At 45.9% G+C, this 14,834-nt stretch overlaps 1 protein-coding gene across 1 annotated transcript in view; it reads right to left on the reverse strand.

The window, feature by feature from the left end:
- Positions 1-247: 247 nt before the first annotated feature.
- LOC144721070 (von Willebrand factor C domain-containing protein 2-like) overlaps positions 248-14,834 on the reverse strand; it is a 28,224-nt gene continuing 13,637 nt past the window's right edge. The window contains exons 2-3 of the mRNA XM_078598404.1: positions 4,289-4,418; positions 248-507 (exon numbers count right to left, since the gene is read on the reverse strand). Of these exons, the coding sequence (XP_078454530.1) occupies positions 356-507; positions 4,289-4,418 (282 nt within the window). The 3' untranslated portion in view covers positions 248-355. The remainder of the gene's footprint in view (positions 508-4,288; positions 4,419-14,834) is intronic.

Here is a 14,834-nt window from a genome sequence, read left to right on the forward strand (position 1 = left end):
CTCGATAGACCTGAAACACATATGAAACTTGTCAATACCACCTGAGGTGACAGGACCTCGTTGTGTTTTAGAGAAGTGTATATTTTGGGATGTTATAATCATGAAAACATCCAAAATTATTCCACTATTATTGGCGATGGAGAGAAATCGCTCCCATTAAAGTTTTGCCGCTTAAAATGCACCTCATTAGTATCCCTAAAGTATTGGCCCCTGGAGGCCACTGAATTGCACACAAATCACCCCCCCCCCCCCCCCCCCAAACAGAAATATTCCATTACATTTCAATGCAAATGCAAAGCATGGGGGATGTTATTCTTTGCAGCATCTACTGTTGGCAATGGGCAGCCAGCCAGGGCTAGCTGCGTTGACACTCGCGCTTGACACACGTGGCTTGGCGGTCTGAGTGGCCACCTCCGCCAGGACTCGGACAGATGCACACGGTGCACGAATCCACCTTCACCTCGCGGCCGGCTGGGATGATGCGCGTGCCGGCGTAGCAGTTCCCACCTTCACAATGCGGAGACGAAGCAGCGGGTTGGGAAACATGGAGAACACAAAAACAGCACAATGCCTTTCATGACGCAATACTATGCTCGGTAAGTTACTCTCTTGGCTGAAAGAAGTCGTGTAAACGTTGGTACAACGTTCTTTGTAAGGAATGTGGTGTTATCCCATCTCAATAAGTCTGCAAGTCGGTTTATAAATAAACATTGTATTTATATCTTGGAACAAAATTTCTTTCACAAGTGATATGAACATGGAAACAATTTTCTTTTGAGCATGATTTCAAATACTGTCTCAAAACATAGATTTTTTTTTTTACTAAATAGATACATTATATTCTGAATTTATTAGGGCTTAACTGTGAAAGGTGAGCAATATGTGTATATGATTTTTGGTTCATCTCATCATAACATGTATGTCCCATCTAGTTATGTTACCTTTCCTACTGCACGTTCTAAAAGAGACACTGTGGAGGTGTGCGGTTAACTGAAAGGTGAAGCTGCTCTCGGCTGCAATGTTGGGCTCAAGATAATTAGGAGAAAATCGAAACTTACACCAAGCTCGCGAGAAAGTGGAAGATATCCGTTGGTGGTACACAACTGGAGAGCACATCAACATGTTTATGCCTCGGGAAGTTTTTGAAAGCACACCAGGATGATAAGAAAACAGGATGATTGATAGGATTTGATATCCAAATATCTATTGGTACTGTATATCCTAGGAATGTACTCGCAACTCTGTTCACTTTGTTAAAAGGTTTCAATACAAATATAAATTCTGAAAAAATGTGCAGGTAAAAAACTACCTAAAATACAGCAACATAATAATATAGAGTATAAATGCACGAAAAAAATAACTACACTATAAAGATACATTTTACACTTGAAAGCACATTCCATATACACATTTAAGAATCAATATATTGACTGTCTTGTCACCAACTTCCACTTCTAGGTTATTATTTAATACAATTCTGACTTCATGCATTGATCATATCTGGTCCGGTGCTTCAAGGTGTATGGTTAATAGGTCAAAAGATCCACTGCTGTGTATCAAGTGTATTTTGTGAACGCATACACCTGACTCCACTAGGATGGTTAATACGTAGAAAATTGCATCATGTAAACGGCATATTTTTCTCGTGTGCCTGGGAAAAGTGTCTGTACCACGTGTCAGGTCTGTCCGGTTCGCGTACAGCATTTGGCGACGAAAACATTCAACGAAAACATTCAACGAAACCTCCTGTTTTCAGCAGCGTCGCTCCGGACTGCCAAGCCACGTTCTCCCTCCATTTGCTGATTCTCGTGCCTCGCCTGCTTAGCGGCGAGCAGTGGGCCAGCTCCTGCCTTCCTGTGTTGTTGTTGTTGTGCAGCGGTGTTCAGCGATGTTAGGTTGAAATCGTGAATGCATGAGCTCTGGCGAATTGTCCGATGATGCTGGATGTAATTAGCAGCGAAACGTCGTACTCAAAAATTGAAAATGTTGTGGATTCACTCTTCAACACACCGGTGGGCTAAAGTAGTGTGAACTATTTGTCTTTTGTCAACGTGACACTTTTTTGCTGATTGGCCGTGTCGGGTGGTGGAGGATTACGACACATTTATAAATAACGCGATTTAACCCAAAAACGTTTATTATGAATAATATTGGTCGCGAAAGCTTACGTGTTAATCTGCATTAGCTTTGTCTATCTGTACGTCTGTGTCTATAAATGGGGCAGGGTCATGACAACTTGACCCAGTAGGAGTAAAACTCGAGTATGAAGGTGTGTTTTTGTTATGGACTTTCCCAGTAGAAAATTGGGCACATTGATAAAAGTGATGTTCAAAATCTGGTGATTAAAAAAACCCTGTGCTAAACGTGTTTGCGTTTACAGCCAATCGGATGATGTCATTAAGTGTGACATCATGCAATGGTGTCATCATGTGTGATGTGATCCCGCTTGGAACGTAATCTTAATACTTCTGAGTAAGTATTGGAAAACATTACAGAATCTATGCATGCGTGATTGTTCTTCTTTTGTTTAAAACATTATGTAGCTCGGTGGACTCTATTGGTGATGGAAATTAGCATGGAAGCAGATGTACACTTCTGGATGTCAGAAGGCTGGCTCCGAATGGTGTTGGTGGCATGCAACCAAGCAATTAAACGGCAGTAATTGAGTACCAACTGTCTCTATGCATGTCTCTTGGCATTGCACGAGATGGCGGTTTGCTGAAGGGCCTCTGTAATGCGTGTGCCACCTGCACTGTGGGGACTTCAACCATTGGAATTTAGCACACTATTAAACTTGGGGTGTGAACATGAGAAGCATTTGTGCAGTGGGCAGTTGAGTACACATAATTGTTCCATTTACATTGTTAATTAAGGCAACTAAGTGAAAGTAATTACCAGTAAAGACTCTGTAAAATGTTATTACAATAATGGCTTGAAAAATTGAGTAGTGTGTAAAGCGTGTGGATGCATTGCATCCATTACACCACCAAACAAAACCACTCGACGATCCACGGAGGTCGAACTCAATCGCCACCACTCATGAGGGGTCGGTGGGAATTGTGATTTTATAGAGACCACCTCTTCTTGGTTATTTCGGTAAAGTCACGTAGAAGGGAAGTAATAAAATAATAAAAATAAAACATAATAAAATAATATAATATAATATTTTATTATGTTTTATTTTTATTATTTTATTACTTCCCTTCTACGTGACTTTACCGAAAGAACCAAGAAGATGAATCCCTGCAGTCACGAAAGCTTTAAATCGAAAGAAGACCACCTGTTCATCGTGTTGTATTCGAGGTAAGCATGTCTGTTGAACTTCCTCCGCACCGTACATAACTAACCGTGCTAATGGGAGGTGCAGGGGAAAGCACAACAAACTAAACACAGGTAAAGTCATCCTTTGTAAAGTTCATGATTTCGATACGAATCAGACATTTGCCCAACCCTCTTTCTGCCTTAAATCATAAAGGAATAGTGAGAAGACGACATAGTTGAGATGTGGTTCAGCTATTGGTGCACTGTTCATCGATTATATGCACTTTTATTATAGAAAGCAAACTGTTAAACCTCAACGTACTTCAACAGATTAAACATCTGTAGAACATTCGCGTGTAACGTTACAGGGAGTGAATCTCGGTGGCCCACGCTCTGAGTGTAAACATGGACAGTAGAGTGCGAAACGGTTACAATGTTATTGGCAACATCTTAATTCTCCGTGCTTCTATCACGCGTAGTGGGGTAAAGTGTGGTTACTCCGACTCGTGAATTAGAGTCTCACAGCATTTCGGGCTCTTCCTGCTGAAATAGAAAATCTGTGTTCCAAGTTGTCAAGCCGCTGTGGAAGAATGGGCCCAAGACGCCTCTGGAAGGGCTCTGGAGAACTCCCTCGAAGTGAGGCTCTTCCATCAGCAGCGGCATGAGCGCCGCGGTGGTCAGTTGTTAATTCACTCGCCTGCTAATGCAGGAGGGCGTGGGTTCGATTCTAACCGTGTACACCTGTATATTTGGAGTTTGCATGTTCTCTCCGTGGTCGTGTGGAACTTTTTTCGGGTCCTCGGATTTTCCCCTCCAAATGTAGTATTTGCCTGCTACGCATTTGCACGTGATAAGCCACTTCGTTGGGCTATCATTTGTGATAGCCAAGTTGCTTCTGAAATAGAGCTATATAGCTCAGTGGGCCTTACATGGTCAAATATAAATGTGTAACATAATATAAATGGTTTAAGAGTTTCGTTATTTCATGAGAAAGCAATTGCAGGCCTGCACTCTTCAACGTCCTTACCATTTTTGCAGATGGGGCAGCACTGTTCGGGCTCGTACAGGGGGTTCACGCACTCCGGGTCGGAGCACTCGGCCACCACGCACGCCACCTCCCCGTTGGACTCGCACCGGCAACGCTCGCACGGGGACGGCTGGCACGAGTACAAGAGGCAGGAGCATCGTTACATCGTTGGGTGTTACATCGTTGGGTGTTACAACGTTGGGTGTTACATCGTTGGGTGTTACATCGTTGGGTGTTACATCGTTGGGTGTTACATCGTTGGGTGTTACATCGTTGGGTGTTACAACGTTGGGTGTTACATCGTTGGGTGTTACATCGTTGGGTGTTACATCGTTGGGTGTTACATCGTTGGGTGTTACATCGTTGGGTGTTACATCGTTGGGTGTTACAACGTTGGGTGTTACAACGTTGGGTGTTACAACGTTGGGTGTTACAACGTTGGGTGTTACATCGTTGGGTGTTACATCGTTGGGTGTTACATCGTTGGGTGTTACATCGTTGGGTGTTACATCGTTGGGTGTTACATCGTTGGGTGTTACAACGTTGGGTGTTACATCGTTGGGTGTTACATCGTTGGGTGTTACAACGTTGGGTGTTACATCGTTGGGTCTTACATCGTTGGGTGTTACATCGTTGGGTGTTACAACGTTGGGTGTTACATCGTTGGGTGTTACAACGTTGGGTGTTACATCGTTGGGTGTTACATCGTTGGGTGTTACATCGTTGGGTGTTACAACGTTGGGTGTTACATCGTTGGGTGTTACATCGTTGGGTGTTACAACGTTGGGTGTTACATCGTTGGGTGTTACAACGTTGGGTGTTACATCGTTGGGTGTTACATCGTTGGGTGTTACATCGTTGGGTGTTACATCGTTGGGTGTTACAACGTTGGGTGTTACATCGTTGGGTGTTACATCGTTGGGTGTTACATCGTTGGGTGTTACATCGTTGGGTGTTACATCGTTGGGTGTTACATCGTTGGGTGTTACATCGTTGGGTGTTACATCGTTGGGTGTTACATCGTTGGGTGTTACATCGTTGGGTGTTACAACGTTGGGTGTTACATCGTTGGGTGTTACATCGTTGGGTGTTACAACGTTGGGTGTTACATCGTTGGGTGTTACATCGTTGGGTGTTACATCGTTGGGTGTTACAACGTTGGGTGTTACATCGTTGGGTGTTACATCGTTGGGTGTTACATCGTTGGGTGTTACATCGTTGGGTGTTACATCGTTGGGTGTTACATCGTTGGGTGTTACATCGTTGGGTGTTACATCGTTGGGTGTTACATCGTTGGGTGTTACAACGTTGGGTGTTACATCGTTGGGTGTTACAACGTTGGGTGTTACAACGTTGGGTGTTACATCGTTGGGTGTTACATCGTTGGGTGTTACATCGTTGGGTGTTACATCGTTGGGTGTTACATCGTTGGGTGTTACATCGTTGGGTGTTACATCGTTGGATGTTACAACGTTGGGTGTTACATCGTTGGGTGTTACATCGTTGGGTGTTACATCGTTGGGTGTTACATCGTTGGGTGTTACATCGTTGGGTCTTACATCGTTGGGTGTTACATCGTTGGGTGTTACAACGTTGGGTGTTACATCGTTGGGTGTTACATCGTTGGGTGTTACAACGTTGGGTGTTACATCGTTGGGTCTTACATCGTTGGGTGTTACAACGTTGGGTGTTACATCGTTGGGTGTTACATCGTTGGGTGTTACAACGTTGGGTGTTACATCGTTGGGTGTTACATCGTTGGGTGTTACAACGTTGGGTGTTACATCGTTGGGTGTTACATCGTTGGGTGTTACATCGTTGGGTGTTACATCGTTGGGTGTTACATCGGCAGCTTTCCAATGTTCACGGTCCTAGTGGATTTGTTGCCAGTAGTCGAGCAAAAACGGTCACCGCATCGCACGCTTTCAGATGCGCTCCTGCGGCACCTCCAATTCGCACCGTTGGATATGTACGGTGTGAAAGAAGTTCAACATACATGCATAACCTACTGTAATACTGCTTTGCAGCTGTGCTGCCAGACCTGGCCAACAGCTATTTGCTTGTCTGTGTTAGTGTTTGATTATTGTAGATATAATCATCCATCGCAAGCCAACGTCACAGTTGATGTGGCATGGAAATTGCGTGCAATGTCCAGGACTTGCTGCCATCGCGTGTTTGAGGCAGTGGTGGGGGCTGGCGGTGGCGGTAAGCGTGTGTGTGAATGCTACACTTTTTTCACACCGTACATATCCAACCATGGTAATCGGAACGAGCGTTCCAGACGGCCACAGAAGTGCATCTGAAAGAGTACAATTTTAAAAAAAATCGTCCATGAATAACACCAGAAACCACTGCTCCCCCTTCTGCGAGCAACACCCGAGTGGGCATCGAGTTGGCATCCAAAAACAAGTGATCAAGGAAAGGCATACAGCCAACGGTGGGATATCGTCAGAGTATGCTGGTGCCAACTGACAGATTAACGAGATAGTGAGGCGTGGATGACAAACGGCATGCGCCATCATCATGTTAATGTCAACGTTGACTCGAGCCAAAACTACAGCCACAAACCTGACGGTAGTAATGGTATGTTTTGATATGTTAAATTGCGCTATGCGATGTCCATCGGCCCACAGTGCTAGATATGTGTTGCATTAACCTCGCATCAGCTGCACTGTTCTATACGCCCTCTTACTGTACACCATTACCGTGAATTCAAATAGGGTGCATTAGCAAAGTAGATGAAACTTCGCTCAGAGCCACAGAGCAGCAGAGGTTAATGTGATGCATGCTATTCCATGTCAAGCACGCCGCGTTTCATGTACTTTGCTCGGCTCTCAAAAGCGCAGTGTTCTGACAAGTCAATGCACATGCTATTTATTGGCGTAACATCGCTTAATGGCTGAACTTTTTACATTAGCCAACAGTTTGACTCCATCACCATAATGATGGTGCGATCGTGCACATGTTGTCGTCAACGTCGATCCATCCCACAAGAACAGCAGCAACAACAACAACAACACACTTCTTTGGAAATCACGAAAGTTGTCGCACCGGGGGCTCTCGCACCGGCACGCGTTGTGTGCGCTCCGGACCCACACATTGTGCTGCTGCTGTTGTTGCTGCTGTTGTTGTTGTTCAGATTTCTCTAACTCCGTTAATCACGCGAACGCTCTTTGCACGATTTTTTTTTCTTTCCAAAAGTTTCACAGCGCCATGAGATACGTGGGCATTTACCAACAGTTCCACAGACATAGAAATCGCAAATCAATCTGAAAACGGGCCTTGAAATGCGGTAAATACACTCACAAGTGAGCAAAGCATGTACAGAAACATTTGCCTTGACTGATACATCTCACTTGGCTCAATCTACAGCCGCATGTCACCTCCACCCCACTTAACCTCCGCAAATGCGAATTTTGAATGCCCATCTGCACGGCTATCTGAAATGCGGTGGGTTCGTTGGGTCAGATTGGAAATTGAGCTCCACGCATAACTGTCCCCCGACTCCCCTCGACGGGAGATGTCCGCTTAAACCAAATGTGACGGTGGGGCTGGCTCAGACTGATAATGACGTGATCTTGCTGAGGTTTAAATGACATGTTAAGATGCTGGTGTGCTCCGGCTTGACTTTCCTGAACACTGTGATTGTTCATAGCAGTCTGCAGCTATGCAATACACGACCATAAGCTGCTTGAGTGTTGTACATGTTCTGATTAGATCCGGAACAATTTCTGCAAAAATTTGCATTCAATTCCTATGATCCTGTCCTGGACGATTCTTGCATAAATTACGATTCTTTCCATGGTGATTTCCACGTTAAAATCTCAATCCATTTTGCATTGAATTTTAATGGAGTATCTGCCATAGAAAACGTCTTTAACAGAAGAGGCGGTACGGACGACACCAACATTGCAGACAATGCAAATGCGATGATAAAAACGAGACAAAAAAGAAAGAACAGATTCTTAAATAATTGAGAATCAAGAATGGATTTCAGGATATGTGTGAGTGCATTCCCCACCTTTGTATGAATGCGTTAATATATATCTAGAGCATCCTTTAATTTTATAATTCAAAAAGCATATTTTTCCCAAAACACCACGCGGTATTTAAATCGCGATAAGATGATTTTTTACGAGAAACTGACGAATGCGAGAAATACATCATGATGCTCCTGACCATTGGAAAACTGAATAGGTTTGATGGAGGCAACCTTTAAAGTAGCCACTCATGATTCAGCATGCACATCACTCTCAGAAAATTACTTCTTGAATCCCATCGCCTGCGAGCAACCATTTGTAAACGTACGCGTGCACCTTATAGCGGCACAGACGCTGATTGATGGAAACTATTCACACAGCAAAGTTTGGTTTGCTGACATTTAGTGCGAAATGGAACAATTTCATGAACTACATAACAAAGTATGGCCCCAAGCCACGGCTTTTCCAAACGTGGCATGATCTCACTCAATTATTGAACGTGCAATGCAGTCGCATGCAGAGCACACTCGCACGCCCACAATAATACCACACTCGAAACGCGCACGACTGTGGGCGATGAGGTGGCACAACGGCTAACCAGCTGAGTTCAGGCCGTGGTTAACATTAGTGGTGAGTCGTGACGGAATCAGTTCTGTGATATCCCGTGCACCAACCCGCACTGACCAGCATGGCCACAAACAATGGGCAGACAACCCCGTGGCACCAAACGGAAGCCAGAGGAGAGGATTGACGTTGGGGAGGTAGGCCGCCACAGAGATCTGGCGATGGCAGAAGTTCCCGTGGCACGAGTGTGCGGTGGGTGGAAGCAACACTGAACCGTGAGGGAAAGCCTTCACCGAAACCATTATTCACAATGCCTTGTATTATTTATTTTAAACATCTGTTATGTATTGCAAACGCGCTATATATTCAGTTCAGTAGAATTGAAAGTGGGTTATAAATGTCCGTATGTGCATTATAAAGTATGAAATGCACTCAACTGGAAGCACTTATATGAAAAAAATGGGTGTAGCACTTTAAATTACGAGGCGAAAATATCTTCACGTGATGTAATTATTTATCACATCATAGATGACCTTCGCTGAAGACAGATATGTCCGTACCAGAGGGTGTTTATTGAAATGAGGTAAGTTGTGAAACTAATTATTTATGAGAGATGTATGCTTATTCGTGATGGCGATTATTATGCATGTTATGTTTGTACGGTAATGATGATAAAAAAAAATCCAAAGTAAAATCATAAATTAGCACAGGTATAATTATGCACAAAGCCACACATTGAAATGTTGCGATTTGAAGGTTGTTCGTGCAGTTACAATGAATAGTCATGAGCAGGTACAATGAATAGTCATGAGCTGCAATGTTAACTCTCGCCACGCTGCTCTTACCACGGGCTGGTTTCCAAGAGGTGAGTGGGGTAAACAATTAAAAATAACCACTATTTGAATAATACATATCTCCATGTGTAATAGAATTAGCATAATGGTTGCAATGCTATTAGCACATAAATAATTAAAAATGTAAAGAACAAATAAATCATTTATAATTGTCGTAATTACGTGAGCACTTTCTAAATGTTTAATATTAACGTGCACCGTGAATAAATAAATGCTGTGTGGAATTGCTTCGACATCCCGTGCACATTGTTGATGCGTAGATTTTAATTACCTGGGAAAGTTTCAGAAGTAACGTCAAACGTTAACTAAATTCAGGCAAGCACAACACGAGAAAAGATGCTCATATTAAAGTTCACATGAGCATTGACGCTGCAGTGGCTGTAATTGTTTGCACGCTGGATTGACAATGCAGCGATGGCTGCTTCGATTTGATCTCTGGGCAAGGCAGTTTATAACCCACGCACACATTTATTAAAACCACCGCCTCTGTGTGCTCCCAGCAGTACAGCAAAAACCTCCCCGCAGTGGCGAGGCATATCTGGAGTTTGCGTGTCTCTCTCACTGTAGTCGCGTGGATTTTTTTATCCGGGTCCTCCGTTTTTTATCCCTCCATATTCATAAACACGCGTTTAGAGTATTTGGCTGCTATACGTTTCCACGTGATAAGCCACTTCGTTGAGCAATCATTTGTGGCCGGGTCGCTTCTGGATTTACATCCAAGTGTGCATTCGGCGAAGGCTACAGGGGCAGCCCCGCAATTGCTTACTCACACCACTGCTGGAAGAAGGGCACCCATTAAAGGGAGTTCTAGAAAGCTTCTCTATAGGTGGTTGGCCTCCTCTTCGACGCATTCTGGCCAGACGTCTTGGAAGAGGTGTGAGTACCCACCACACTTGTTCCCACTGCGTGCCATCTGCCGATCGACTCTCGTGTGCCGAGAACGAAACGATTTTTATTCCACCGGGTAAGGGCCCACCGGAGCAGCTGGGTGGGCAGGTGAAAGCGACAGCGACGCAAGGAGGGTGATGACACGCAATTAGTTCATAATTGCAGGATTCTACTGCAGGAACATTTATTTAGACAGACAATTCACAAAATGCCCCCCCCCCCCCCCGTGACATCCAGTCGAGTGAATAGTTCCTCTCTGTGACGTCACAGGCTACCAATCACACGTGGCGGGGGGGTGGAGCCCCATGGCCCCGCGCTCACTGATGCGATGACATGGGGGGGGTGGGTGGGAGGGTGGGATGGCTGGGTGGAGGGTGGATGGGTGGGGGGATGGATGGAAAGCAGGTTGGGGGGTGGATGGGGGGTGGATGGCTGGGATGGGGGGTGGATGGCTGGGTGGGGGGGTGGATGGGTGAGGGGATGGATGGCAGGTTGGGGGGTGGATGGCTGGGATGGGGGGTGGATAGGGGTGGGGGGGTGGATGGCAGGTTGGGGGGTGGATGGCTGTACAACAATGCTGCCTCTCGTCATCGTGGCAGCAACTCGCTCCTTGTCGTGCCCCGGCTGGCGACGCCGTTTCAGAAGCAGCGACCGGCTGCGGGAGCCCGGGAGGGCGCGGGTGGGGGAGGCAGTGGATCCAGGGCTTGCGGCGATCGTGAACGCAAGCTCGGAGCGTGTCCGTGGAACGCTCACGTGTTGCCCACACCGCTTGTGCCACCACCCCTCTCTTGCGCCCTGGCCGGTGCTCACTGGCGGTGTGAAGTCCTCGTGGCAGCTAAGCCGGTGGGGATGCAGCTCGCCCCGGGGATTTGTACAGGCGCAGGGAGGCGTTGCCGGTGTATCTGGGAAATGTATGAGATCCACATCACCCTGGCAACGCCCGCCTTACCAGCCCAGGGGCTGGTAATTCCTAGCAATTTCGTGATTATTGAACGGCAGTGTTTGGTGCGAACTCGTGGAAAACCCCGTAAATCATTGGCTTTTAGTTCACACAAAAAACTGCTGTAAATAGCCATGCTAGGGATATGCAAAGTGTGCCCTCAATGTATAATTTGGGGGCAACAGTGAAATTAGGGATTGCCTTATCTGTGTAGTGTCGTGTAGAATCACTCAGTCGGACACGTTGTTCCAGGTCACCTGCTTACACTTTATTACTCTCTCTTTTACCAGTTGTAGGCACTCCTATCTCCATACTCTTAGGTTTTTTCGGTAAAGTCACGTAGATAAAAATTTAATTAAAAATTAATAAAAGTAATAATAGAAATAAAATAATAAATAACGACGTTTCGGAGGCAACACAAGTCTCCGTCATCAGGTGGGACCGTCACAGCTAGATTTACTGTATCAAGTGAGGCAAAGATTCCAAGATACAAGTTCTTAAATACAAGTTAAGGGGGGGAGGAGGGGGGGAGGAGCTTATCTGAGTGTGGTAGCCAATGAATGGAACGTATTGGGGGGGGGGAGGCAGGGCTAAAAGGTGCACATGGTGCTAGAAGAGAGGTGCACATGGTGCTGGAAGAGAACGACACTGCACATGTTGTTTTACCCAGTGTTGGTGGCCATCCAAATACAAAAAAGGAGAGTGCTGTTAAACGCTGGGGATGTTAACACTCGGTAAAGTAAAATAGTACCTGTCAAATAAGATGGTCCAAAAATGTGTAGTTAAATATTTTTTGCATGGTTAATAACATCTTTCCAATGATTACTCAGTTTGTACCCATCATCACGGTTGAAATTATGTCTGTGTTTGTATATTTGGATGGGTTCGTGTACAAACCTTTGATGGTAGCCAGAGGGTTTGCAGAGCACCTTGGTCTCGGAAAAAACAATATCACGAGAGCCCACAGCGTTGTATTTAAGAACTTGTATCTTGGAATCTTTGCCTCACTTGATACAGTAAATCTAGCTGTGACGGTCCCACCTGATGACGGAGACTTGTGTTGCCTCCGAAACGTCGTGATTTATTATTTTATTTCTATTATTACTTTCATAAATTTTTACCTACGTGACTTTACCGAAAAAACCTAAGAGTATGAATCCTTGCAGTCACGAAAGCTTCAAATCTAGAACTCCTATCTCTGTCTATACGGTCACTTTGTTAACCAACTTCCCCTATCTACTTTACACCTCGATGACCTGCCTGCGTCAGCTCTTCCTGTCAGCAGCTCCGCACTCACAGCTCCGCACACAGACAGCAGCTCACACACAGAGCTCGCACACAGTCGTGCTCACACAGAGCTTGCACACAGTCGTGCTCACACAGAGCTCGCACACAGACAGCAGCTCAAACACAGAGCTCGCACACAGTCGTGCTCACACAGAGCTTGCACACAGCAGCTCACACAGAGCTCGCACACAATCGTGCTCACACAGAGCTCGCACACAGTCGTGCTCACACAGAGCTCGCACACAGTCGTGCTCACACAGAGCTCGCACACAGTCGTGCTCACACAGAGCTCGCACACAGTCGTGCTCACACAGAGCTCGCACACAGTCGTGCTCACACAGAGAGCTCGCCCACAGTCGTGCTCACACAGAGCTTGCACACAGCAGCTCACACACAGAGCTCGCACACAGCAGCTCACACACAGAGCTCGCACACAGTCGTGCTCACACAGAGCTTGCACACAGACAACAGCTCACACAGAGGCTTGCACACAGACAACAGCTCGCACAGAGCTCGCACACAGACAACAGCTCACACAGAGCTCGCACACAGCAGCGCTCACACAGGCTTGCACACAGACGTGCTCGCACAGAGCTTGCACACAGACAACAGCTCGCACAGAGCTCGCACCCAGCTGCTCTTCCTCTGCGCCGCTGCCCCCGCCTACGTTCCCTCAGACCCATTCGCTCGTCCGATCCGGGCGGGGGGGGGATCAACCATCACCCACCCGGCGACTCGTGAGGATTGAGGTCCATCCCTGGCTTGAGCAACAGCGGCGAGATGTCTTCACCTTGGTCCCAGAACCCGAACTCTCGCTCCGCTCTCACGCACCCCCTTATATCCACCTCCCAATTATCCAGCTCCTCCCTTGTGTCTCTTTAGGGCCCGACAGGCCGGCGCCTGTCAGGCCATCAATCACTCCTTATCGCACGTCTCCAAGGCAACACCTCTGGTGCCAGCGTAGGACCCCGGACCGACCCTGCCTGCAACCAAATCTCCAATTAAAGAGGTGGCGGGTTGCACGCACAACCTTACGTTACACGTGCAACCTTACGTTGCACACGCACACCTGCCTGCCCTCGGTTGCCCTCGGGTAGCAGTGCGCACCGCGTATTTTACCACACTACATCTGTAACATAATTGTTAGAAATGGATTTGCGCGTATTGTTTTTTTTAAATATAAGTGTTAGTTAAGCAAAACAACTGTTAGGTAGATTTGCTTGACTTGTATTAAATCACAATGCCATTGACATGTGTTAGAGTGGAGGAGTGGCAGTGTGACGGATGCACAGAGGCACAGCCCAGCTGTTCACGCTCCATCACCGCCTCGGCCCTCCTGCACCACTTCCAGCTGACAGCTTAACCCTGACATTACGGGATGTCGCTTGCTGCAGCGAGGGAGGAGAATTCACAGGTGCCACAGAGTTCTCCAAAAACTGCTGCCGCTCGTAATTAAATGAGCGAGCAGCAGGAGTGAACGACTGGTCCAATTCGAAATTGGATCAGGCAAATTTACTGTAAAGCGTCATAAAGTGACCTGCTTTTGATGAGGTCAGGCGCTGACTCGATAGGTAAGAGGCGATCTCCTTGATTTTAACAGTGAAATAAATGGCATTAATCATATTGTTGACTGTAGAAAATAAGCATAAAGCAGCACAGGGTCCTTAAAAATAATGTTAACACTTATATGGGACTATCGTTTTTAAAGAACGGATAATACACTGTAACATGATAACAAATGTATGTTGAAACTAGATTCGAAGCTTTCGTGAATGCAGGAATTACTCTTTGGTTCTTTCGGTAAAGTTACGTAGAAATAAATTAAATATAATAATAATAATAATAATAGAATACGACGTTTCGATTGCAACACAAGCAACCATAATCAGGTACAAATGAATGACAAAACGAACATAGTAAACTTAGAAATATAATGCAATACAACGCAGAGAGTCGGCCAACACAACAGTTCATCCAAAGATTGCTAAATTTGAGAGACAAAACATAGACACAGATAAACACAGACAGACACA

The sequence above is a fragment of the Lampetra planeri genome, chromosome 10, assembly GCF_965212315.1.
Source record: "Lampetra planeri chromosome 10, kcLamPlan1.2.h2, whole genome shotgun sequence".
NCBI classification, from domain to species: domain Eukaryota; kingdom Metazoa; phylum Chordata; class Hyperoartia; order Petromyzontiformes; family Petromyzontidae; genus Lampetra; species Lampetra planeri.